The 26,099-nt window shown below is 50.8% G+C and overlaps 1 protein-coding gene across 1 annotated transcript; it reads right to left on the reverse strand.

The window, feature by feature from the left end:
- Positions 1–937: 937 nt before the first annotated feature.
- Positions 938–26,048, reverse strand: GNG2 (G protein subunit gamma 2). The gene is made up of 4 exons (XM_062618508.1): positions 25,816–26,048; positions 6,238–6,304; positions 4,558–4,673; positions 938–3,601 (listed from the first exon to the last, which is right to left on the reverse strand). The coding sequence occupies exons 3-4, from the start codon at positions 4,642–4,644 to the stop codon at positions 3,473–3,475; spliced, it is 216 nt and encodes a 71-aa protein (XP_062474492.1). The 5' UTR covers positions 4,645–4,673; positions 6,238–6,304; positions 25,816–26,048; the 3' UTR covers positions 938–3,472.
- Positions 26,049–26,099: the final 51 nt, after the last annotated feature.

The following is a 26,099-nucleotide window of genomic DNA, read 5'->3' on the forward strand; positions in this document are numbered from 1 at the left end:
TTTTGCTTTAAAGCTGGCCTGATGGACACAGCAAGGGATGGGGAGCTGAGAGTCAAGCCTGCCAGAGCAGGAAAGTCAGGGCATGCTTCTTCCATCTTCCCAGGAGTGGGCAACATTGGCCACTTGCTGAAATGCAATTAACATGCATAGAAAAATTGAAATACCTACACAGCATCCACACTGAGCTCAATGGCGATGGGTTTCACTGAAAAACCCACACTGCCACCTTCCTCCTGGCCCAGAGATGACCTGAGGCTAAGCTGCCTCAAGCTGCGGCTGGCTGCCTAACTGGGAAATCGTTTGGCCAGGAGAACTCTTAAAAACCAGAGTGAAAATTCAGGACTTTAAATCTGGTAGCAGCAGAGCATCTTCCTGGAAGCACTGGGGAAATGAGGTGGGTGCAAGGGGGAACAAGGGGATGTTTTGCTGCAGCCTGGGTGCAACCCCTTTCCCACCCTCACACCGCAGCCAGGACAGGACTCGGATCCTCATAGTCTCCCTAGAACAGCCCCAAATGAGGCCATTCCTGCTCTGGGCTGGACCAAGCGGGCCAGATGTGGGTATGCTGGAGGTGACACTGGGTAGAGCCTGTACTCACTGCCAGGGATGGGAGAAGAAGGAAAGCAGAGGGAGAAGGTATGGACACCGAAGCTAGAGCTTTAGGTGTCTCTGTTTCTGAATGTGATTTTGAGCAATGTTGTACTCTGAACAAGCCTGATCCTCCCTGCGCTGGCTTATCCTGCATGAATGTGGCTTGTCAGTGGCTGAAACCCAGAGAGGCTTCCCTTTCCCTCACCAATGGGTACAAAGCTCCTGCCAAACCACACACCCTGTCGGGGTGACCCTCTAAACCCACTGGGAAGAGGATCGAGCCACAACCAGGATGGAAACCCACCTCCCCAGGGGCCGGCGCGCACAGAACATCATCTCCAAAGGCTTGAAACAAATCCAAAATTTTATTTCCAATGAGTACAGAGACCACATGGGATGGGGATGCGCTACATCACAGCGCCGACCTCCCTGCGCTGGCTTTCGGTTACCACCACCCCCTCCCCAAAAGCCTGGCAGCGGCAGGTTGGCACTGAAGGGACAGACTTGGCCCCGCCACCAGCAACCTTGGCAGAAAATAAAAGTCCTTTTCCAGTACTCCAGATATTTTTTGTTTAAAAGCCTGGGGGTAGAGTTGGATGTCATTTGAAACCATGCTGGAAATAACGGCATCGGGATGGAGAGATGGCTGGTATTTCTGTTGCGAGGGGGGAAACGATCTTGGCAGGCGATCTCTACTTGGCTAACAAAGGCGTATCTGTGCAAATATAAATACTGGGGTGAAATACCTGGCAGCACACCAATGTCAACACCACTACCAACGTGAAATAAAGACCAGCAAAGGAAAACACCTTCAATGAGTAGTTTAGGTTAATTTAACTCCCCACCTCCACACCCTTCATGCATCTTTATTTCTTCATTTATATATTAAGAATTCAAGTTGTAAAATACAGAAGTCATTAAAAAAATTATTACAAACCACTTCGTGACAGCATTGGAGAAGGGTTGGGGTGTGAGCCCCGGGTAAGACCGGCTGCGCTTCACTCTCTGTGACAGCAAATCAGCGTTAAAAACAAAAGACAAACCAGGGATGGGGTATTTACACATCTGCCTTGCAACATTAAGAGTGAAACCAGCTGCAGAACAAATGACTTCATCCATCCTTCATCCTAAAGCTACGTAAGCTGTAGTAAAAAGATCGAGGTTAGGGGGGGCTGAAAGCCACGGTGGGATGACTGGGACAATCTAGGCTACTCATGTCCTATAAATGTTCCCAGATGCCAAAAGTTTGGAGTCTAGTGTAAGAAAAACTGGTCTTCTCTGTGGAAGACTAGAAAAAGAGTATGAAAAGGTAGAAAAAACAAAAATGCACTTATTACGGGCTAGAAAGTTTCGCCGAAAGGTACATAAAGACTATTGCCCTCTTGGATCCACAGGGATTTTTAAGCTGATACCTGATTCAGAACTACAGTTTAGCCAGGTTACTGCAGACCCCCAACCCCCCTATGTGACACCCACCTAATTTTGTATGCAAATCCCCAAGTTCTGATTGCCAAAGTTCCCCAGGAGTGTAGATGAGCAAGGAGAGCCAGGAGCTGTTTATCAGTGGAAAGGAGAGACAAGCCACATCCGCTTGTATTAAATCCAAAGCAGATCCAAAGAAGGTGGCTTGTGTCCCCAGAACACTGCCGGCAGATGAACTGGACCTGGGAGTAATTCCCCAGCCTGACACAGAGCTCAGGCTGCGTGTAAACAAGGTATCAGGCACCTCCATGAAGGGGTGGCCCCATGCTCCCCATGCTGCTCCCCCATCTCTACCCATTGTAGTGGGGCAGCAGCGGTAGGTGTGGGAAGGGGCAGAAACATCCCGCTGTGGGGCAGCATCCCTCCATGGGGCAGCATCCCGATCCAGCCCCAGGGAGAGGAGATGCTGCTGAGAAGCCAAAAGAGCAGGACACGGACCAAGCGAGGAGGGCAGAGGCACAGAGGTGTAGGAAAAGAGGAAAGACCCAGAAAGAAGTGGCCGACTGATTTTCGGATTTCTAGCTACCCCTCAACGCCCAGGGGTACCCTAATGAAGGAGGTATTTCAGGCACGTCTAAGGCATTGCAGGAGTTGCCTTTGCTTTCAGAATCGCCTCAGTTTCCTCCCTACAGCTTTTTCCACCAGCATGTGGTGTCAAATGATACAAAAGAAAAATCTGGAGCGGATGAACAGAGATAAACTCTCATGCACTACCACTGAACGTCGTCACAGGAGTATGAAGCACCAACCACAACACATGATTCACTCTTACTTGCAGAGCTGAAGCTAATCATATACAAAATGTTAGCAAGTGGGGTTCTCTGGGAACACGGAGCTGCCAGCACACGGAGGGCAGGCAGGAGCTGCCGCGTCCTCGGTAACCCACCACGGGGCCCTGTGCTACGCAACTGCCGGGAACTAAAACGCACAAGACCAAACACTGAGTAACACCATAGTTCATCTAACCTGTCGCTATATATCTGACAACTTAAATAAAAAAGAATAGTTTGGAAAGAAACCAACAATATCATTCCAAGAAGTCTATACACATCCTTAGCAGTTACTTTGCTCAGCACAGCTCTGGTGCTTTTAAATATGGAACAATCAAACAATTTTGTGAGCAGAAAAGTGACACAGATTTATTCTTTACATATTTTGTTGTGTTTTTTTTTCTTTCTAGGCAACTCTACAGACTTCAGATCTTTTGCCTCTCAATGCAGATCATCTTATTCCCCCAAAGGTAGCCAGGTTCTTTAAACATGCACATCTCTGTAGCTTCCAGGCCGTGTATTTTACTTATTTTTTGTTTAAATTCTGCAGACTAGCAGGTTGTCCCCATTCCTAAAACTCTATGTCAGTGTTCAGGGTGGCCTGAGTGCTGGTCAGGCTCCTCGAGGGTTTACAGGATAACACAGAAGAACTTCTTCTCTCTAAAGGGGTTTTCTGAGGCCGGGACAGGGGTCAACAGAGGGTCCTCCTTGGCGTGGGCTTCACAGTACGCCATCAGGTCTGCTGCTGCTTTTGACACCTGGAATAGAAGGAGCCCTGCATTAGGGATGAGCTGGGCTGGGGACATCCCACCTGAGAGATGGCATGTCCCATGGGGCATGTCCCTCGTGGGGATGGTTTTTCACATCTGGGCTCTAAGGTCTACTGTCAACATGCACTCCCATAAGCATCCCTCATATCCTTCATCCATTCTCATCCTTCACCTGACCTGACTTCAGCAGGTACCACATCCCTGCCAGCTCTGTCCCCCATCCCTCGGCAGGGACATCCACAGCTGCTCCTGAGCTGCCCTACCTCGCTCCAGACCTCAGAGGTGAGGTTTTGGTTTGCAAGCACAAAGAGGTGCTTGCAGCCAGCAGCCAGACCCAGAGCATCACTCTGCTCAGGACTGACTGTCATCCAAAGCCACCCCAGTGGAGAACATAAACCCTCTGGGATCTCAAGCTTGAAGCCAATGAGATTTTGCATGCCCAGAAGCAGCAATTCCACTGGGGTGGAGCAGAAGCAGTCAAAGCAGAGGAAACATCTCCTGGAAAGGATTTCCATAGGAAACACCTCCTGGAAAGGACTTCCATAGGAAACAGGCTTTCAGAGTTGCCCTGCTAACCTCAAGGCTGAGCACCGAGCACTGCCCAAAGCACACTTTCAACCAGCAAGTGCAACAAACAGCATGGGTTTAACCTACTCCCAAGAAGGTGAGATGCCTCAGGGAGAGTCGTTTGTCCCTCCCCCTGGCAGAGCTCCAGGCGATGCTTCCAGTGGCTTTCCACGGGCAAGCATCTGCTGCTGCCTTCAGCCACATCCATAGGGATCACTTAAGACAAACATCCTCCATAAACACTGCCGTCCACCGCATCCCGGCTCCCATAACATGCTTTTGGCAGCTGCTCAGCAGCATAACTCTGAGCTGACAGCCAACTCCTGAGCTGGTGTAAGTGATAGAAAAGCCTGGAGAGGATGAATAAACTCTCATACCTTTATCCTGTCAATGTTGGCCTCCATCTTAAGCTGCTCCACCAGCTTGCGGGCTTGCGCTATGCTAGCAGTGTTGTTGCTAGCCATGGGCAGGCCAGGCACGCTCTCCAGACAGGCTGTGGGTGCAAGCACACGAGTGAACTGCTGGGCTGGGCACAGCTGCTCCCAGCCCTGAAAAATACCCCAAATTGTAGAATCATGGAATGGTTTGGGTTGGAAGGGACCCTAAAGCTCACTCAGTTCCAATCCCCCTGCCATGGGCAGAGATACCTTCCACTAGATCAGATTGCTCCAAGCCCTGTCCACCTTGGCCTTGAACACTGCCAGGAATGGGGCAGCCACAGCTTCTCTGGGCAACCTGTGCCAGTGCCTCACCACCCTCACAGGGAAGAACTTCTTCCTGATATCTAACCTAAATCTGCTCTCTATCAGTTTAAAGCCATTCCCCCTTGTCCTATCCCTATGTGCTGTTGTCAGAAGTCCCTCTCCAGCTTTCTTTCCAGCGCCTTTATGCAATGAAGGACTGCCCTAAGGTCTCCTCGGAGATTCTCTTCCCCAGGCTGAACACTTCCAGCTCTCTCAGGCTGTGCTTCAGCTCTCTGTGTGTAGCTGTTAGAGCTGAGCTGTGTGAATGCGGGTGTGAAGATGAGAGATGCAGACCCAGGCATTTCAGCCAGGGTTGAATCCTGTTTATACAAGGACAGTGAGCCATCAGCCTTTGTGGGTAGGAGGATAGTCACACACCGCCAGTGGTACCCTCCTGTGCCCTCTCCATTGTTCCCAGCGCAGGGAATGCCCTATGAGCCATGCTTAGGTGACACTGGGACCTTCTTGAGCACAGCAGGACCCCAGCTGGGCTGTATTCTGTCTTTGGCTGTTATATGAAAGGCTGTGGTGGTAACAAAGCAAAAGGAAATCAGAGAACGGGCTCCCCCTGGGCAGTCCTGGGCTGCCTGGAACTGCAGTACCAGGCTCATTACCCTGCCCCGAACCAGGCACATTATCCAGCCCCACACCAATGCCCATGCCCAGCCTTCACCCTGTGTCCCTTGGCCTCCCTTGCTTTGTCCCTGCTGCCAACTTGAACACTGAGATGCTAAACAGGATGCTGGAGTTTCCTGTTTCTCAAGATTTCCACCCCAGGCAGGCTCATTAAGTCCACGCCATCTTGATCACGGATGTTTTTCCGCTGCTTTATAACAGCCTCGAGCTCCAATAGCCAGAAACCCAGCATTCAGCTCCTCTGGCAGCCAGTGCTTTTGCAAGCAGCAAGTATTATACAGTGTGGGCACAGCCACGCCGTGCTGCCCCTGCCTGGCTGGGGCTGCCTGTGAGCTCCAAAACGGGGCTCTGGGGAGTGTCCTGCAATAGCAGGGCGCAGCGAGCCTCCCACCAGTCCCAGGCAATAGGACAAGGATGGCACAGCCCTAAAATGAGGAGCTTTTTAGGGAGGACACTGAAAAGCTGTGAGAACATTCAGCTCAAGCCCATCTTGGAGGATATGAAGGACAGAGGCTCATCCTGGGATGTACAGAAAGAAACAACCTGGCACTGAGCAAGGTGCCCATCCTTGAAGGTGACTGGAGAGCAAAGTCGTGCCAGGGGAGCTGGGGTTTTAGATGATACTCCTCCCCAGCCACCCCTGCCCCATGGGGAGCGCGAGGAGGAGTTATTCTTTACCAGAAGCAGGTCTCTCCGGTGATGTGTGCCTCTAGGGAAAGATCTGCTCCTCTTGGCCGTTCACTACCTTTGGTTAAGAGAATATAAAAAAGAAAAAAAGGAGCCAGGTTAGGTTGCTGTGATGCCAGTCAATGCAATGAGACCATTATTTATGGCATCAGGAAACCCAGAGCCCTTGCAGATGCTAAGTCCCATACCCTGCCAGGAAGGCAGAAAGGCTGTGGGTTTCCTTCTGTATCCCCCCACCTCCTTGTGCCTTCCAAGCACATCCCCCAGTGACGTTATTCACATTCAGTGAGATTTTCAGCACAGGAAGAGGTTCCAAGCCAGTGGGCAACCATCCGAGGGCTGTTGGCAGCCAGGCTTTTAGCTGCTCTCCAGCAGCCCCACAGCACATCCAAGCATGCTGTAGGATGCACAGCAAGAGGGGATGCAATTTAACTGTCTGGTGCAGAGAGCACATGGCAGGGCAGAAAGAGCACCTCCTGGGGAAGGCTGCCAAAATCCTTCCCCCTTTGCCACAGCCCAGCTCCCACCATGTCTCCGTAATAACCCAGGCTCCTACCCAGGTCTGCTCCCATTCCCTCTGTGCCATTGCTTGAGGTTTAGCTCCAGCTTGTGCACTGTTTCCGTGCTAGTTTTTCTCAGCTCTCCCCATTTTTTTGCTGGAGAGGTGTTGGAGCAGCAGGGTGCCTCTCTCCTGCTTTTGCTTTCAGTTCTCTCTTTTAGCCACAAAGTGGATGGTGGTGGTGGTGCCACCACATCTGTGGTGCAGCAGCTGGTCCTGGGCTGGTGGGAAAGCCAGTGACCGTAGAGATGTTCATGAACCAACATGCCATTGCATGGTTTGAATGCTGCAGAGACCTTTCTAATGCAGCAAATGTTATTCAGTGATGTTGTGCCATTTCATACTGAGGACCATGGTCTGTTGGTGCTCTGGTGCCAGGAAGTCACTTAGGGACTGAAGATTAATGTCATGGAAATAGGCACAGGAGCAGGGATGACTGCTGAGAGCTTCTGTACAGCTACTACAGTCCTGATGTTTTGAAAAATATATGTATCCAACCCTGCTACCAGCCTTCTGCAAGGAAATCCTCCCATGCTCTTACTACATCTACCCTAGAGGCAGTCAGGTGGAAAAGACAGGCCCAAAAATAAGGCCAGAGAAGACTGAGACCCTGCTGGGGCAGGGGAGGGGACATCTATGCAAGCACCCCGCTGTGCATAGGGCTGCTGGGATGATGCTGGGGACCTGGCCGATGCCCAGCCAGCTCACAGGACCCTGGTGACACCAGCAGCTAGCCACACTTGGCCCCTCTGCAGATACCTTGTGGATGAACTTGAACCAGTTTGAGGCCAGTGATGGATTTGCAGTGTTTCCATGCTACAAGCAACTGGACGTGCTTCCTTCAACATGAAGACAGAAAAATAGCAGGTGGCACTTTGAAGTGAGCCACCGGGAGTAAACCCAAAGCCTTATAATTTGGCTTTGACTTAAGCCAAGCCAAGCTAGAGCAGCCTCCTCTCCTTCTACCCCTAATGCCTCTTTACTACTAATTGTAGTCATCCAAACTACATCCTGGCAGGTGCCTCTGCAGCACCAGGGTGACTAAGATGCTTGCAGGCAGCTGCCTGCTGCCCTCATCCAGGAGCAACACTGCCTACACCAAAGCAATATGTGTATTTATTTCTCTTCCCCAGGACCCAAGGAGGTGCTTGCACTGCTGCTGGACTCCATGCTGAATGAGAAAATAAGTATTTAAGTAGATAGTGGGTAGATGCTGAGAGCATCAGACTTCAGACAAATTAAAATCACTCTGGAAAATATATAAATCCTCAGACTGGAGGGAAAATGCTGAAGTATTTGAGTGGCTGTCAGAAGGAAATTGTTATTCCTTTGTTGGAACAAGTCCAGAGGAGGGCCATGAGGATGATCGGGGGGCTTGAACACCTCCCATACAAAGGCTAAGAAAGTTGGGGCTGTTCAGCCTGGAGAAGAGAAGCTGTGTGGAGACCTCACAGCAGCCTTCCAGTATCTGAAGGGGGCCTAAAAGGATGCTGGAGAGAGACTCTTCATTAGGGACTGTAGTGATAGGACAAGGGGTACTGGGTTAAAACTTAAACAGGGGAAGTTTAGATTGGCTATAAGGAAGAAATTCTTTGCTGCAAGGGTGGTGAGGCACTGAAATGGGTTGCCCAGAGACGTGGTAAATGCCCCATCCTTGTCAGTGTTCAAGGCCAGGTTGGACAGAGCCTTGGGTGACATGGTTTAGTGGGAGGCATCTGTGCCCATGGCAGGGGGTTGGAACTGATGATCTTGAGGTCCTTTCCAACCCTAACCATTCTGTGATTCTGATTCTTTCCAGGCAGCTTGTTTCCTAGCAGCATCATTCCTCCATGGGCAAGCACTGGGAGTGGAGCTTTCAGAGCTGGGGCTGGGGACCTGGTGGATGAAGTGAGCTTGCCTGACCCTGTCTGGGGAATCCAGGTATTCCCAGCACAGCAGGTGACAGCAGCTCTTGGACACAGCAGGTTTGTACAGGTTTAATGGCACTCACAGGGGAATATTCACGGCACCTTATTTAATCCATTTAATGGCACGTGTGCCTGGATAATATGATTCCTGACCACAGCTTAATGAGTAAGGATGCTATTCTATTTTCATGCTAATGATATTTAGCATGTACAGTACATGGATATTGTCTCTTTTGGGCTCTGCACTGTAATCACAATTCAGGATCTTGCCAAGTTGTTTTGATACTTGCCTGTTGTGCAGAGACATCATGGGTTATTTACTGTATGTGGCAAGAGATTTCATTCTTTTAAAAGGATGTGAAAGTGCTTGCAATGATGTCTGGACTCAGAAATTTTGCTGCTGATTTTTGCTAGCTGGTACTTATGCTCTAAAAAAAGCACCTGATTTGTTGTTGACTGTTTAACGAAGAGCCACTGACATATCTGAATGGCATTTTCTTCTTTCATCAGTGGCACCCAGCCAAATCAGAGACCAAAAACTGAGATTTAGCTGGGCAAAGGGTGAGGGATGCTCCTGATGTTGGGGCACTTGATTCAGCATTTATGGCTGCTCGGTCTGCTCGGTCTTCAGTGTTTACCCAGGATATAGAGCAACCCAGGATATAGAGCAACAAAACCTAGCCCATGAGCTGCCCACCATCACTGCTTCAGCATGCATACAGCGAGCTGCTGCACAACAGGATGAGACTCGGGTTTAATTTGCTCCACATTAAAAGCCACCATTGCTTCAGGCCAAGGGACAACCAGATCTCCTCCATCCATAACCACATCTACCTTTCTTTCTGAATGCACTTCTCTCTCCCAGCACATTTATGCACCCCTCTTATATGCTCTCCTGATCCAAGGGAGAACGGTGGTGCTGCTCCCATGTCCCTGTCCCTGAGCAAATCATCACAAAGGCACTGACCCCATCCCTCCTGCCAGCACACAGCCCAGCCACTAGAGACTCGTTTAACTCAGTGGTAAATTAATTTGCCAAGTTGCCTGCTGCTACCCATTCAGCTCCAGCCTGGTGAGCTGCCAGCGCTGCCTCCTGGCACTGCCTGGCACAAGCTGCCTTGCCATGGCACCACCTCAACCAAAGAGCAAGGCAAAATGCCATGTACAACCCAAAAAAGCCACTGCGAAAGGAGCATTTTCTGATGCCAGAGCAATAGAGCCCTCCTGCTAAGCTGCCTTTTTCCCAAACTGGGCTCCTATGGGGCCCTGGCATCCCCCAGCTGCCAGCCCTGCTTGCAAGCTTAAATCAGCCTTCACTTGCCAGCTTCTTGTCGGCACAAGCTGCTGCTTCCTTTGCACAGAGCTGTGTGCGCCTTGCACCAGCTCCATCACCAGCCCCAAACCCACAGATCTGAGCCCAACCTCCCCTCGAGCTTTTCGCCCCCTTTTGCTTGGGTTTTGTCTCAAGTTGCATGTGGATGGAGACCAGAATTCTCCCACATGTTTACAATAATGCATTTTAAGAGTGATTATTGAAGGTAATTGGACTAAATATGCAGCTGTCATTACAGAAGGGGTACCCTGAAGCACATTTTGCACTGGGTTGAGTCTGTCACTGTTCAAAGGCAGCACTGACCCTAGCTGGGATGCCAGCATCCTTGCAAAGCATTTTCTTATGTTCTTGAGGGTGCAAACAGGCATTGAGTAGGCTTTTACAGGTGTCATGAGACACCTCCTGCATCTTTAGGGGTCTGCAGCCTTTGCACACCCAACTGTGGTCCTCTGCTTTTTTAAACCTGCGGATCACATCCATCTGTTGCCAATTTTCCAGACTTTTTTCACCTCCCAGTGGGTTTTTCTCTACCTTGCAGAAAACCGTTCTCCCCACATGGGCCAGCTGAATCAAAAGGAAAAAGTGGTGGCCTGCAGGAATGAAGCCAAAAGCACTGATATTTGCAAGGGCAAAAAACTCACCGTTTCTCTACCATTGAGACTGAAAGAGCACCACATGGCATCACCCACCTCTGAGAACAGCTCCTTTTCAGAGTGAAAGCAGGAGCCTCCCTGCTTCTTGGTTTCAGTTCTAAAGTCACGCTTTTCATCACTCATGTACTGGTATTTTCCACAGTTAGTGGCAAAGCAGGTGAACGCCATTGGGCAGCCAGGATTTTGGGGAGCACAGGGCTCAGACTTGTTCCTACCAGGCTGTCATCACCTAGGGTTTTTTTTCTTGTTCCAGAAAAGGTGCCAGGCTGAGTATTGTAACAGAGGGATTTATTCCAACTCCCATTTATGCTGGGATCGCTCCGGGCCCCTGCACATCCCAGCAGCTGAGGTCAGCCCATATCATTGCATCCCAGGGGCACAGTCAGGCACAGGGCCAATGCAGTCCCTGCTAAGGCAAGCAGGCTCTCCTGAAAACTGCCTTTTCCTCCCCAAAACCCAGGTGTGATGCAGCACCCAGAACAGATAACAGAGTGTATGGCTGCGCTGTCACCCCCCTGCAGTCGGCACTGCTGGTCAGCAGCCGGCTGGAGCGTGGGAATGCCTCGTGCAGGGCTGGCTGGCTTTTCAAGCCATCCTGTTGCTTTTGCTAAAAGTCACTGCTAAAAATATGCGGCTCGCCTGAAAAATAATTACTAAATATATACAGAAAACCACAAAAATATTACAGACAAAAAAAAATAAAATAGCAGAGCCGTGTTTCCAGGGGGCGGAAGCTGGTGTAGTCACATTGATCTCAGCAGCAGTTGCAGACCTGGCTGGGAAAGGAGCCTTAATACGCCCAAACAACATGTGTTTCATTATTTCCTTAAGCACAGAAAACAACATGAGCTAGGTCTGTGCCCGTGGGCTCCCATCACACTGCTTCACAGAGGAAAAAGGACCTTATCCTTGGAGGCGGTTTCAGCCACAGCATCCACAGGGATTTTATTCCCCTTTCCAACATCCATTTTTTACACCTGATGTCCAATACAGTGCTTAAATCACTGATGAAGCAGCTCACAGATCAGAGACATGCTGGGAAATAAATAAATGAATAAATAAATAAATAAAACAGTACCCGAGTGGGAAAAATGAGCCTGTTGCCATGGAAACAGCTTCATTATCACACCGGCATTGGTCCCTCCCGCCAAACAGGGGCGAGGTGGGATGGGTGCCTGTTTTAGGCCCAATGCTGATGTTTTGCCTTTGTCAGTGGGTTTTGGTGCCTGACCTCCCACTGCTTCCGCAGCAGCTGGGAAGGGTGCCATATCCATTGCCCATCTTAGACTTGTGCAGCCCTATTCAGCCCTATTTCACCCCAAAACGCGCACTGGAGTCAAACCTCAGCCTGCCGCTCGTTCAGCCAGCCCTGGTTCCCCCAGCAAATCTTGTTATCAAAGCAATGCAAAGCAAAGAGAGTGAGAGGGAGCTGCAGCAAAGATTTTTCTCTTCCCTAATTTTGCTGGGGCACTAAATAAAGAGCTCCCACTGGAGCTGGCTTTGCAGGGAGCCTGGCTTGGATGCCCCCTCCATCCACTTTGTGCTGCCAGAACCAATCACTACTGCATCCCAGATCTTATTAATATCTGCAGTTGAATGCATGCTTCTCCATTAAGTCCGCAAGCACTAAAGGTTTAGCAACACCACAGAATCACAGAATGGTTTGGGTTGGAAGGAACCTTAAAGCTCATCCAGTTCCAGGCCCCCTGCCACAAGCAGGGTCACCTTCCACTAGACCAGGTTGCTCCAAGCCCCATCCAGCCTGGCCTTGAACACTGCCAGGGATGGGGCAGCCACAGCTTCCCTGGACAACCTGTGCCAGTGCCTCACCACCTTCACAGGGAAGAACTTCTTCTTAATACCTGATCTAAATCTCCCCTCTGTCAGTTTAAAGCCATCCCCCTTTGTCCTATCCCTACAGACCCTTGTCAAAAGCCCTCCTCCAGCTTCCTTTTTGGCCCCTTTAAGTACTGCTCTAAGCTCTCCCTGGAGCCTTCTCCAGGCTGAACAAGCCCAGCTCCCTCAGCCTGTCTCGATAGCAGAGGTACTCCAGCCCTTGGAGCATCGTCATGGCCTCCAACAGGTCTCTGTCCTTCATATGTTGGGGGCCCCATCCATTTGGAAAGCTGAGCACGTCCCAGTGCAGCCCACCAGGACTGACTCTCCAGGAGAAACCACTTTCCCAAGAGGCACATACAGGTCCGGAGAGGAGCAGTGAGCAGCTGCAATGGGGCCAAGTGGCTCCAGTCCCACAGAGACATTTTGGGTCTCACAGGGCTGTCCTTTCGCCTGGAGCAGTCACTGTGCCATAGGTGTCATGCAAAAGTGAGAATCTCAGCTTTGTATTTTCTCACAGGCATCCTAACGGCTCAAAACAGAGGCAAACAGAAACCAACCTCAACTTCCTCTTTTTGTTTGGTTGAGTTTTTAGCTTTGTTTTGTGGGGGGAGCAGGGTGTTAACAGTGTTTTCAGGTGAAGGACCAGAGAGCACAGCCTGGGACATCTGTACCCCTCCCTCCTGCCACCCATCATAGGAAATGGTGAGTCTCTCTGGCCAGGTACCGACCTGCTCCAGGATCAGCACAAGGCTCTAGCACCACAGGAACGTCACCAGGGTTGCCAGTCCCCGTGCTGAAGGTCAGGGGTTTAACATCAGCATTGTTTCCCCGGTGACAAAGCTGGGTATCCCCAGTAAGCCAGAAAGCCACATGACCCCCGACCCTGCCCCAAGGCCTTTGGGGATGTTCCTCTGAAAAGGAAAAGCCATCCCACCATCATTTGCATGAAAACCCTCAGGAAAAAGTGTTTGGTCTTAATGCACAAGGGACAAACCCAGCAGTGTGTGCAGATCAGGCACTGGGAGGATGGGTGCCCTTGGAGCTTGGTCAAATACTGCAGAATAAGGATGCCCAAATATGTGGTCCAGTAGTCTAAGAAAGCAAAGCTGCTCATACTATGGCACAGAAATAAAGAAGCCTCAGCTGTCACATTCAGTGCGACACACCAGAAGGAACAGATAAGGGCATGCATCCTGTCACACCTTTCAGGTTCTCCTGCAGCAGAGAGTTTAAGCAAAGGTTCCACTTCTGTGGCCCTCACCGGGGGTGAGCAAAACCACTGCTGCACTTCACCAAAAATGAAAGTGATTTCACGGTTGGGGTTTTCTGTTGTTGATTTCTCCCTGTACAGGGGTCAGCCCAGGCTGGAGGTCAATGGCACTATCTACAGCCCTGTCCAATGCACCTTTTAACATTGGTTAAAATACTATGTAGATATCATTGAAAATACCCGAGTTTATTATTTTGCATTTCTACTGCATCAACAGCCAGTAAAAGCCAAGTTCCTCTCCCAGAATATATGCTGTACCCATGCTACATAAAGCAGCAAACCCTTTCTTTAGGATTATTCTCATCCTGGCATGTCTCTTCCCAGGCTGGAGCGACCCCGATATAACTGTGTTGGGGCAGCTGGTGGTAACCCAGCACTACCAACAGCCACGCACCCATGAGGCAACAGCTACATAGTGGAAGTATGAATGAATTGACCAAATAAAAAACTCCTGTTGAAACCTTGATCGTCTCTTGACTACCAAAATCCTCCCTATGAAACCTGTTTCCAACTGATGGAGTGGCAGCAGGGTGGGTATCCCTTACTTCAGAGCAGAAGCTTCTGCTGTCAAGGAGACTCTAGGTCTAGGACACACACACCACCTTACAGCTGGCCAGAAAGGAGCAAAAACACACAAAAAAGTTTTTTCCCCCATAGGGAGACTTCTAAAAACCCAAAATCACCCTTTAACTAGAAGCATCATCACACCTATGACTTCTCAACTGCTTCATTTATTGAGTTCTTCACCAAAGCAACTGAAATTTATCCTGAAATACATTCTTTGTACACACCTTGCTCACAAGCCCCAGTTCTGTGCTGCTTGTCCCAGGAAAAAACAGAGAGATGGTTAAAGCTGCCAAGGAAGCAATGAGCTCCTGTACCAGGAAAAGGAGTTCAACATCTGTTCATACAGCTCTGAACTCCTGACCCTTAATTAAGGGAAGCAGCCAAGAGCTATTATTTCATGTTAATTAACTGATCCATTCTTGGGTTTCAGTTTTTAGCATCCTCTTAACTATTTGCCATGGTCAAGATAAAGACCTTTAGGGAAAGGTGCAAAATGAGGTTTGAAAGCAAAGGGAAGAAGGAAGGAGTGCTCAAGGTGAAGGCATTTTACACAGCATTGCCTTTGGAAAATAATTTGGGCATTTGACTGTGTCAGCAACCATTCCAGAAGGGACAAACCACCCTGAGTGCCACACAAAGTCACCCGGAATTCAAGGCCACAGTGACTTACCAACTGCCTGCCTGTCAGCACGGGGGCACAGCCACCCCAAAGGAATTGGGGCCAGCCCTGATTTGGCTAAAACATCACATTTTAGAGAGCAACATCCCTGTGACACCAGGAAATGGGAAGGAGCACGTGGATTTTGTAGTAGCTCCTGCCATGGCGCCAGCCTGCTGGGCACATCCTTCTGTAAGGCATTTTTCATCCCAGCTACAATAAGCCCAAACCTGCTCCTTTTGCTTACAACGCAAGTACCTCACCTTTCTGCCCAAGCAACTTCTGCAGTCCGTGAAGCCCTCAGCTGCAGAAATCACTGCAATGAGGAATCATTCTCTGATGATTTCACCCGGATCAAACCTTTATTAGAATTTTATTTTAAGTAACACTCACACAAAGTCTAATAACCCTTTCCGGCCGCTGGGAATCACCCACCAAGTTGCATCAGCAAAGAAACAACCCCGTTAAGCATCCCATTAGTTTTAAGCCCCCCTAGGAATTACCTTTGACTGCTTTAATTAGGTATCCACTGTACAAAAGAATTAATTAATTAGTGATAAGCACCTGAACCACATTACTCATAAGGCTCTATTTCAAGCTTCAAATACAGCAAACAGGTCACAGCCTATCTGCTATAGTAGAGCAAAGCCTTGGTGCTGCTGCCTGGTATTTCTCTTCCCATCCCTGCCATCAAAGCAACAGGGCTGGGAGCTTTTTTTCCCTTTCTTTTTTCTTTTCCATTTTTTTCACAGCATCCAGAGCTGTTGCTGTTAGAACCACTACTCCAACAGCGGTTGCTCTGCGTGGAGGTGGGAGAGCTTTGTAATTACTTTCTGAGATTCGATGTGCTTTAGGCATGGGTTATGGAGTAAAATCTTGTCTCTTGCAGCTACAGTTACTCTGCAAAGGCTTCACTACAAAGTTGTTGCACTACAACAGCACTGAGATACCTGTTAAAAGAGTAAAGCCTTTGCTGATGGCCAGATCCCAAGCTGCAGGTGGAGGATCACCACTAAACATGGGTGATTTTAGCAGGTTTCTGGGTGAAAGAAAGGGAAAGGGAGGAAGAAAATAAAAATACCACTTGCTACTCTGTATTTTCACAATCAATAACTTTGAATAGTAATTCATTGTGGCTTGCACTGGCTTCAGCATCCTCCAAGCTGAGAGTCCACGGCAGGGATGTGAGAAGGGATGCAGAGCCCTGGCAGTGCTGCAAACCAGGTTAGCTGGGGCTGACTGGGGAGAAGTAGGTTGCTCCTTCATCCTCGGTCGGTGAGCTGACCCATATTATCTCAATTAAATTTAACTTCTGTGGCCTGCTGCTGCCTCTTTTTTTTCCCTGTAACCTAATGCATTTCAGTCTAAAGTAGGACCTGATAATGGAGGCAGCGAGTACACCTGGGTCCTTCCCAATGCAATGAAGAGAGGAGGGCACGGCCATCACAATAGAACTGGGACAGGGATGTGGAGGGGGATCAAAAGGCAGCACCACTACAGCTGTGAGCTCAGCAACTTCCTTTTGCTCAAGCTCTGACCCACCTGCATTTCTCCTGACCACAGTGCTCCTGCAAAGCAGCCTTTCCCCACACTATTCGCCTGGCTTGCTAAACCTGTCTCCATCCTCAGCCCCTCTCCACTGTGCTCATCACTAACTAACCTCCACATACAACATCTTGGCTTTCCCATGGAGCCCAAAATCCCTGAACCAGACCATTTTTGCCTTAAAAAAGGGAGGTAAAGCCTCCCTGCCACGCTTCCTGCTGAGTCAACGGCCTTGCTTTTACCACCACGCATTATTCTGGCTATATCGTGAAATGACACATGCTCAGCAAACACTGGTATTACACAGGAAGGAGGAGAAAGCCACCCCAGAGCTGCTAGCCTGGGCGGTGGTTTTACACTTGCAATATCAAGCATTGCTAAAAAAAATAAAGGCAAAAAATTTAAAGCCAAAGAAACCGCGCAAACCCTGCATTAAATAGCACAAGATGGTGTAGCCCGTGCTGCTTTGCCCTCCCCTCCCTTGCACCGGTACCTCCTGTGCCAGAGATCAGTCCATCCTGGCTGTGCCACGGGCACCATGTGCTTCATTTGTCCCTCCCGTGCCTGCTCCCGGAGCTTTAATCCTTCTGCCAAATGAGCCGGAGCCACTGTGCTTGGTCCCTGGTGCTCTGTGAGCTGCTTTCCCAAGGGCAAGTGCCTTTCCCTGCCTACCTGGCTGCTGGGAAACCTCAGCACGGGTCTGTGCTCCTGATTCCTGTATTTTTCCCAGCATGAGCTATGAAAATCAATGAAGGCAGCTGCTCTTTGGGGGGCTGGGTTTCGCTTTCAGGTAGGATGGAGGAGCCATATTGATTCAAAGCCAGCCTAACTTTTACACACATTAATGCAAAAATTACACACGGCTTAGATTTAGGCTTTAAAAACATAATAATTTAAAAATCAGTGCCTCCCTTATTTGCCGCTTACACCTCTCCATGAGCCTGCGTTGCTGCATTAAAATCATCTTCTTATTCCCTCCTGACACAGTGTGGAGGGAGGAGGCAGGGTCCCCCCTGCTGGCACTGGCTGCGGAGTGAGGGAAGCACTGGACACAAATACAAACCCTCAAGCAGGGCTGTGGGGCTGAGTAGCAATTATATTAAATCAGATGATAAATAATGCAACGTATTTTGATAGTACCAGTCCTGCAAGCACCGCACAAACACCATCACATCTCCATGATATTAAAAATACAAGGGATGAAGTGCGATCAGGTCAGCATGACTTGAATAACCGAGATTAAAGCCCTTCTGAAATGCTGTCCTTGGGGCATGCTGCAGCTCCTGTCCCATGGCAGAGGCACAAACCTTTGCCTCTTCATAAGGTCCTACACAAAGTGATGGGACTCCACCAGACTTGGTCAGTGCTCAACACTTTGCCATCCAAGGTAAGAGAGCTCTGCTTAGACACTTTCCAGCATGAGCAGAGCTGCTCCAGCAGCAGACACAGTCCTGACGACTAATTAGAAGAGGTTCAGATAGGTTTACAGGTTGTAGATGGCTGAGGACCCCTGCTAAGGACCCCAAACCACTGCAGACCCAGTGAGGGGGTAGGAAGTACCCAAGCAGACATGTAGAGATATGGGAAGACGAAGCCACATGGAGAAGACCTGGCCACGTTTCTGCATGACACTCTGGGGACAGCTTTTGACAAAACAGGTCAAATCCAAGAGGCAATACAAGCAAAAGAGCCCATGGAACCAATGCAACCATAATGCAATTGAGATAAAACTGTATGACAAGCTGATGGAACATCCTCCAGAGCAGGTAAGGAAGCCAAAAGGCAACCATGAGGACAAACCCCAACCTCTTCATATGCAAGCAGCATATGAGGTAAAGAAGTCTCCACCATGCAAACACAATGGTCAGATGCTTTCTGCACACATGCTGGGAACCTGGAAAGGAGGACATGACCCACAGAGAACCTGCTGTTCTACAGCAGCTTAGGGCTCACAAGAACCTGCTCTAAGATCTCCCTGGAGCCTTCCCTTCCGCAGGCTAAACAGCCCCAGCTCTCTCAGCCTGCCTCCATAGCAGAGGTGCTCCAGCCCTCTGAGCATCTTCATGGCCTCCTCTGGACTTGCCCTGGGCACTGAGAAATTCTCCTGCTATTTTGGTCCTCAGGAGACTCAGACCAAGGTCTTGGTGTCCTTCCATCTGAGATGACCCTTTCAAGAGGCAAAAGGCAGTAAGGATCTGGCAGGAGAGTTTGGGAGCAGTGATGCAGAGAGGAGACAATACCCCTGGGCTGCATAAGTGTAAAGGGATCTCCAGGGACATTTCACCTTCCCCCAAAGCGATACACCTCAACAGGCTGGATGCAGCCCATACATAAGGAGCCACTAACACTATATTAACTTGAGAACATGTCTGCAGATGCTGGGGACACATTAATCCACATCAGAATGGTGCCTGCAGATGTGAAAGCAAAAGAAGCAGTGGGGCAGAAGTTGGTCTCCTCAACTCATCCCCCATACTTCTGCCCCACAGTGTCCACTGCATGCATGAGCCAGGGCTCTCCACAGGGCACAGCCCCAACCCCATGAGCAGATGATGGATACTTACTACTCTTCTACATCTTGCTCCTCCAAGGTCTGCTTGAGGAAGAACACATTGAAATGGAGAATAAACTCTTGCAAGGTGATTTCTGCCTTGAAACACCAATGAACCACAGGTTTCCTTCCTCCTGCTGACAGCAGTGGGGGAGAGCAAGCTGGAGCCCCAGCCTGGGTGGCAATCACTGTCCCAGTCTTCTCAGGCCCCCCTTAGTTATCACCCATTAGGTGATAATAACCCACTGGCAATCCAGCCCAGCCCCACGGCATGGCCAAGGCAGCCGTGACACAGATCTTCCGTTTGGGTTCAGTTCAATAAACCCAAACCCACTGGACACTGTCAAGGACAGGAACAAGCCCAGAGACCAAAGCTCATCTGGTGCTGCTCCTCACACCAACCAAACCAGACAGAGCCCTAACAATGACTCCTGCTACACGCAGAAACATACTGGCACTGTCCTGGCATTCCCTGCTGACAGCAGCATCATGAAGACACGTTTCTGGCACCCCTATCATGGTAGGGGTCTGTTCCCTGACTCTCAACACCTTCTTTATCCTGCTTCCCTCCCTTTGCTGCACTTACTCTAAAGCAAAACCAAAGACACTGGGACCAAAAAGGAATGAAATCAGCACTAAGCATCTCACATCTACCAGTAGCTGGCAGCTTCTATCCCAAAACAGCCCAAAAAGTACAACTTCTCCAAACCCACAGTTAGCGCAATACACTCAGTCTGCAGGAATTCACAGCTATGGAAAGGATCTTAAGGCGATTGAAGACAGAAGCATCCCTTCAGCATCCCCCTTAAAGGACTCACGCCTCAGGCTTGTGGCTCTCAGACACCTGGCCATGCTCCCCCTATGCCATCATGTGTTAGAGGGACGCTGCAACAGGTTAAATGCTCCTGCAGTTCATCCAGCTTCAGCTCCTGGTCTGTCCTCTGGGACACAGCTCAGATGGGAGCAGGCAAGAGAGAAAACATGCTTCTCCAAATCCCTGCGGATGCTGGCGGGTGCACAGGGACACCCTGCCTTGTCCTCAGGTCCCCAGGCTGGAGGAGCAGTAAGTGCTCTGGTTCCATCACAACTGCTGCTTTTGCCTGCATAGACTTAATGCCACATTTTCTTATTGGCCAGTAAGCCAAGACAAGTTTTTATTGAAAGAGAATCAGCAAGTCCAGGTTTCAGTGTTAGCACAAATGCCCCCCTTGCACAAGCCCAGGGCTGGAGCCATGCTGGTGTTTAGCACAACTTGGCATAAAACCCAAACCACTGTTGAACTCCTCTCCAGTCTTCACACCACAGTGGTTTCAGAGCCCCAAGGAGGTGCAGGGCCTGCATAGCCCTCTTGGCCACTGTGCCAGGGGTGCTGCAGGGTGCATCCAGCTGCAGGGACTTATCCAGCTGTGCTGTCATCAAAGGAGTGCAGGTTTCCTTATGCAGCAGGCTGACACAGAGGCATCACAGCACTGCAATGACCCTACAATAACTAGCACAGAAGCCCACCCAAACAGTGTCACTGTTTTCCCTGCGGTGCCAGCCAGGGGAGTGCTGGGGCTGCTGAGCTGCTCTCACACAGACAGACAGAGGAAGGGGATTACTTGGCACCGACTTACTCTGGGCATCTCCCATAATCAGCGCTGTGTCTCTGTACTAAGGCACCAGCGGTGGCACGGGGCACCGATGTCCCCGCAGTCCCCCACTGCAGCTGGTGGCTCTGCGCAAAGCCAGCTCAGACCACAGCAGGCAGCAGTCAGGCTTCAGGGCTGGGGTTTAGCTGTACCAGTCTGGAGGATGCTGTAGGCAGCAGGAGGTGGGATGCTGAACAGCATGGTGTAGGGTAAAACCGCAACACAAAGGAGCTTGCGGTGGCAAAATCCCATGCTGTGCCAGGGATTTTTCCTCTTTGGTGGGATCTCACATGATCTAGGAAAAAGCACTGATGTTTGAGGTCTCTGATGAGCTCCAAGGCTCCCCCTTCCCACCCAAGTTGCTCTCTCTTACAAACCCAGACGCTCAGCCAGGCCCTTCGCAGCTGGGAGAGGCACCTGTTGGAAGTATCAGGGGAGGGACAGAGCCAGCTGAGTCAACTTTCCTTCCTAAAGCCCTTGGGAGAGCAAGCAATGGCAGGACAATAAACCTGTAAACCAAGATACCAACTCAGCTAAAGGATCTTATCCACCACTGCACCACCTCTACCCCATGCCAGCTCCTGGGGTCCTCTGCTATACTGAGTATAGCACTTTGGGGTTCACAGCAGCACCCCTGAGAATAACCAACCTGCAGCTCAGCTGGCTCTTGGATGCTAGACAAAAGCATCACCCACAACCAGAGACTTCCCTATGCTGCTGATACTCACCAACCACAACCCAGCAATGCCTAGACCTTCCCTTAGATAAACTAATTAGCCCAAATTACAAGGATGACAACAGACAAAGGCAAAGAAAACCGCATGTGAAGAGCAAAGGAAGGACCAGATAAGGTGAAAACCAATTGAGTTTGGTAGGATAAGCAGGTCATAGAATAGGTTAGGATTGGAAAGGACCTTAAGGTCATCTATTTCCACCCCCCCTGCCATGGGCAGGGACACCTCACACTAAACCATGCCACCCAAGGCTCTGTCCAACCTGGCCTTGAACACTGCCAGGGATGGAGCATTCACAACTTCCCTGGGCAACCCATTCCAGTGCCTCACCACCCTAACAGGAAAGAATTTCCTCCTTATATCCAATCTAAACTTCCCCTGTTTAAGTTTTAACCCGTTACCCCTTGTCCTATCACTACAGTCCCTAATGAAGAGTCCCTCCCCAGCATCCCTATAGGCCCCCTTCAGATACTGGAAGGCTGCTATGAGGTCTCCACGCAGCCTTCTCTTCTCCAGGCTCAACAGCCCCAACTTTCTTAGCCTGTCTTCATACAGGAGGTGCTCCAGTCCCCTGATCATCCTTGTGGCCCTTCTCTGGACTTGTTCCAACAGTTCCATGTCCTTTTTATGTTGAGGACACCAGAACTGCACACAATACTCCAGGTGAGGTCTCACGAGAGCAGAGTGGAGGGGCAGGATCACCTCCTTCGACCTGCTGGTCATGCTCCTTTTGATGCAGCCCAGGATACAGTTGGCTTTCTGGGCTGAAAGTGCACACTGAAGCCAACTCGTGTTCATTTTCTCATCAACCAACACCCCCAAGTCCTTCTCCACAGGGCTGCTTTGAATCTCTTCTCTGCCCAACCTGTAGCTGTGCCTCGGATTGCTCCGACCCAGGTGCAGGTCCTACTATAGTTACTGCCCAGGAACTGTTGAGGGTTTCTCAGCTGCATACGAATAGCAATTTTGTAAGGTTTGGTACTATGTCATTTCAGGGATTATTTCTTTTTTTTCCCACTGAGCCTGTGAAAATTTGTGTTTGGTGTTTGAAGTCCATCATAGCTGCAGGAAATGCAGGAGATGCATTTGGCCTCAGCATTGCTACTCCTGCTGCCTCCTGACCCACAGAGCACTGGTGGTTTGCTTGCACCGCTCCAGTCAAAGGTATCAGTAATTAACCCTGGCCTGACCCAAAGCCCAGGCTCCACAGACACCATCCCAGTGACTTTGGATGGGTTTTAGAGCAAGCCCTATTTTTCCACAGTGCCAAATCTGTGTCCTCCAAGCAGCTGGAGCCCATCCTGTCCTTCTCCCCAGCTCAGACCTGCCTCAAACATGGCTCATGCCCAATGGCCCGTGCCAAGTGTGTGCAGAAAGCTGGGAGAGAGCCTGCACTCCCCCACACACATCACATGCTCCCCCACAAGTAGAAGCAGGAGCGTCCCCCCCCCCTTTTCAATTCTCCTTATGAGTTTGGGGGCACAAAGCTGCTCCTGCACTTTAAATGGACCAGTTTTGGGGGTGTTTGCACCATATATGTGGCATACAGAAGAAAGAAATACGCACGAGGAACGGCTGAAGCTCCACTGGAAGTGAGCAGGCAATAAAACCGTGCAAGCACAAGCACAAAAATCCCCTTGCCAATGAACCATGCTGCACCCCATGCCCTGCCCCACAGCATGGGGTACCATCTCCCTCTGCCTTTCACCCCATCCCTCTTCCCAGGAGCCACTGTGACCCCACAAAGCAGCTGAGCAAGAAACCACAGAGGAAGAAACAGTGATAAAAGAACCTGAAAAGCAAGAAAAATTGAAAACACACCCCAATCCCTTTGCTCATTCCTCCTGCTTCTACGCCGGCTGTGAGCATGCACAGCTGTATCCTGCTCCTGCATCCCGCTCTGGGCACAGGAATGACACACTTAGAGAAGTCACACTGAGAACTGACGCAACTTGTGCCAACAATGGTGCTTTTTCTGGGGCAAATGCCTTATTCCCAACCCAAAATGGGGCAGAAGGCTAGCAGTAGGGAGCAAGCAGTGCAGCTCTGTAGTCCTTAGTGGCAGCACATGCATCTCAATCTGGCTGGCCTCGAGCATCCTAGCACTGAAATACGGGATGGAGAGGCATGGCTGCCCTGCGGAAGCACTTTCTGGGGGTACACAGGGCTCCTCTGCCGGCTCCCCAGCCCTAATTACTATGGTAACAGCCTGCGCCAGCGCCTCGCTGTCCTCCTCCGGTGACTCACTGGGTTTCAAAAGGAGAAGTGATGCCTCGGCCACCACCAGTCGGAACCAAAGCACTGGAAGCTCAGCGGGCACGCCTGCACCTGCTGGGAGGGAAGGCATGGTCCATCCTTGCAAAGTTTGCCTCTTTATCGCATTTTACACTCGCAGCCACCCCGGCACAGGGTGGCAAAGCAGCAGGCTGCCATAGGGATAAAAATAATACTAATAATTGAGCTTTGTCACCAGCTCGCAGCCATCTACCCACAGGAATCCCATCAGGAGACCCTGCAATCGCCTGCTCCTGGTCTCGATAACTGCATGCTATAAGGCAGCCCAGTGCCAGGATCTAATGCACACTGGTTATCATCTCCCCCACGGGGGTCACCACCAGCTCATGAGTGCAAGGATCCCAGAGAAAATGCAATCAGCATCCTTAACACCGACATGTGCACCACTGGGAACAAAGCTGGCAGCTCCCAGAGAATCTGGGAGAAAGGATGGGCACGTGCAGGCTGTGTCCCCCACAAGCTGGGGATACCCTATTTCAGACATGAGGCTGACTTCAGCTGACATGCAGGTGATGCCGAGTCTGCCCAACTCGTGTCACAGGTGAGCAGCCTGCAGCACACTGTTGGAGCAGCAGCAAGCAGCAGCCCCTGCTTCTTCTTGCAAGCAAGTGCAAGGCTAAAAAAGCTGAAAAATAAACCCTAAAACTGGTGCCAAGGGAGCAGCATGGCTGATGACCAGCCTTGCAGAGCCAATATGGGAGCTGGGACAGGATGAGGCTGAGCCATGTGCCCTGTGCCCTATGCCCTGCAGCATGGGGTGAGAAGAGCCCCATTACAGCCTCTGGAGCACCTCAAAACAGCCTCCTGGAGAAAGGCTTCGCCCTGGGGCTTTCCTGGCAATAATTAATTGAGTCATATTTCAATCCAGCCAGGGGCCATATGGTAGAAAAGAGGATTAAAATCGCATGCTCCAGCTGCATTCAGGGAAATCCAGTTATAAGGAAAAATCCTCCATGCCTGGCCCCAGCCTGATGCCAGGATACGTGCTGCTGCCACCCGCACAGCCCTGTCCCCTTTCCCTCTCGCGAGCACAGGCTCACTGGTGGGGCAATCACTGTTTGGTAATTTGGGGGCCCAGAGGAAAAACAGGGAAATAAATTACAAACCAGACCTGCAACGATCCCTTGCCCTGCAGGGAGCAGGTACAGCAGTGGCAGTTAATGTGTGCTCAGAGTCCACCCTTTGGGGTAGCATGCTTTCAGATCATTAGTAACTCATTAGTTAGTAATTAGGAATCTCTGTGCTTCAAGATTTTCCCTAAAAATAAATCCATTTTCCACCGAGGAGGCAAGAAGGCAAAAGTTTTTTGCTGGATTCCCTGCCCACTGGGGCAAGCAAGCCCTGGACCGGGTTTACCGGAGCACACATCTCCATTGACTGGTGATTTTCCCAGGGTTATTTTACCCGGAGCGCTCACCCCATGAACCACCACTGAGAAGAATAAGGATTTGGACTGAAATGATGGGGAGAGCACTGTCGCTGTGGGGATGGTGGGGTGGGGCACAAGGTGACCATCACCCCCAAATCCCCCCCCCAAGCCAGGCTGGGGCAGATCCATCCAGCTGAGGCTGCTGCAAGGATTTGGGGCTGGGAAAGTCTCCCCCTTCTTTCCCAGGGAGAAAAGAAAAAAAATAGAAAGAAAGAACACTGTCTCATTCATTAGCGGAAAAAGCCTTTCCTGTGATGGCAAATCAGACGATTAACTGAGGATCAAACCCTCTGAATCCAAACCTTTGTTGGGGAGACTGGCCCCTCTGTGCGGTACCGCACCCAGCCCCAGGCGGGATGGGGACCCTCGCCCCCCCTCCGCAGGTGCCATCGCCACCCGATCCCGCGGGCTCCCCGTGGGGTGACGCAGAAATCGGCGCCCTGAAGGATGTGGGGGGATTTTCTGCTGATTTGGGAGCGGTTCGGGGGGCAACGGGAGGCTGGGGACCGCCCTGCCCAGCCCCAGTGTGCCCCAGTGCTGCCAGCCCCGGTCCTCCCAGTGCCCCTAGCCCCGGCTCCCCGCGTCTGCCCGACGGTACCTGGAGGCGGCGGTGCTGCCCCGCGGGGCGGGCGGCGGCGGGACGGAGGGATGGAGGGATGGATGGAGGACCGGAGGGATGGATGGAGGACCGGAGGGAAGGATAGAGGGCCGGAAGGAGGAGGAGGGTGGTCAGCAGCAGCCCCGAGCGGCAAGTCCCCACCCAGCTTTGTCTGCGCTCATCCCTCTGCCTACAGGAAGCGGCTCGGCCCCGACTTCCTCCTCCTCCTTCTTCTCCTCCTCCTTCTTCTCCTGGTCCGGCTTCTCTGGCAACTGCTCTCCTCT

The sequence above is a fragment of the Pezoporus occidentalis genome, unplaced genomic scaffold (genome assembly GCF_034315485.1).
Source record: "Pezoporus occidentalis ecotype Australia unplaced genomic scaffold, CSIRO_AGI_Poc_V1 ctg200, whole genome shotgun sequence".
In the NCBI taxonomy this organism is placed as follows: Eukaryota; Metazoa; Chordata; class Aves; order Psittaciformes; family Psittacidae; genus Pezoporus; species Pezoporus occidentalis.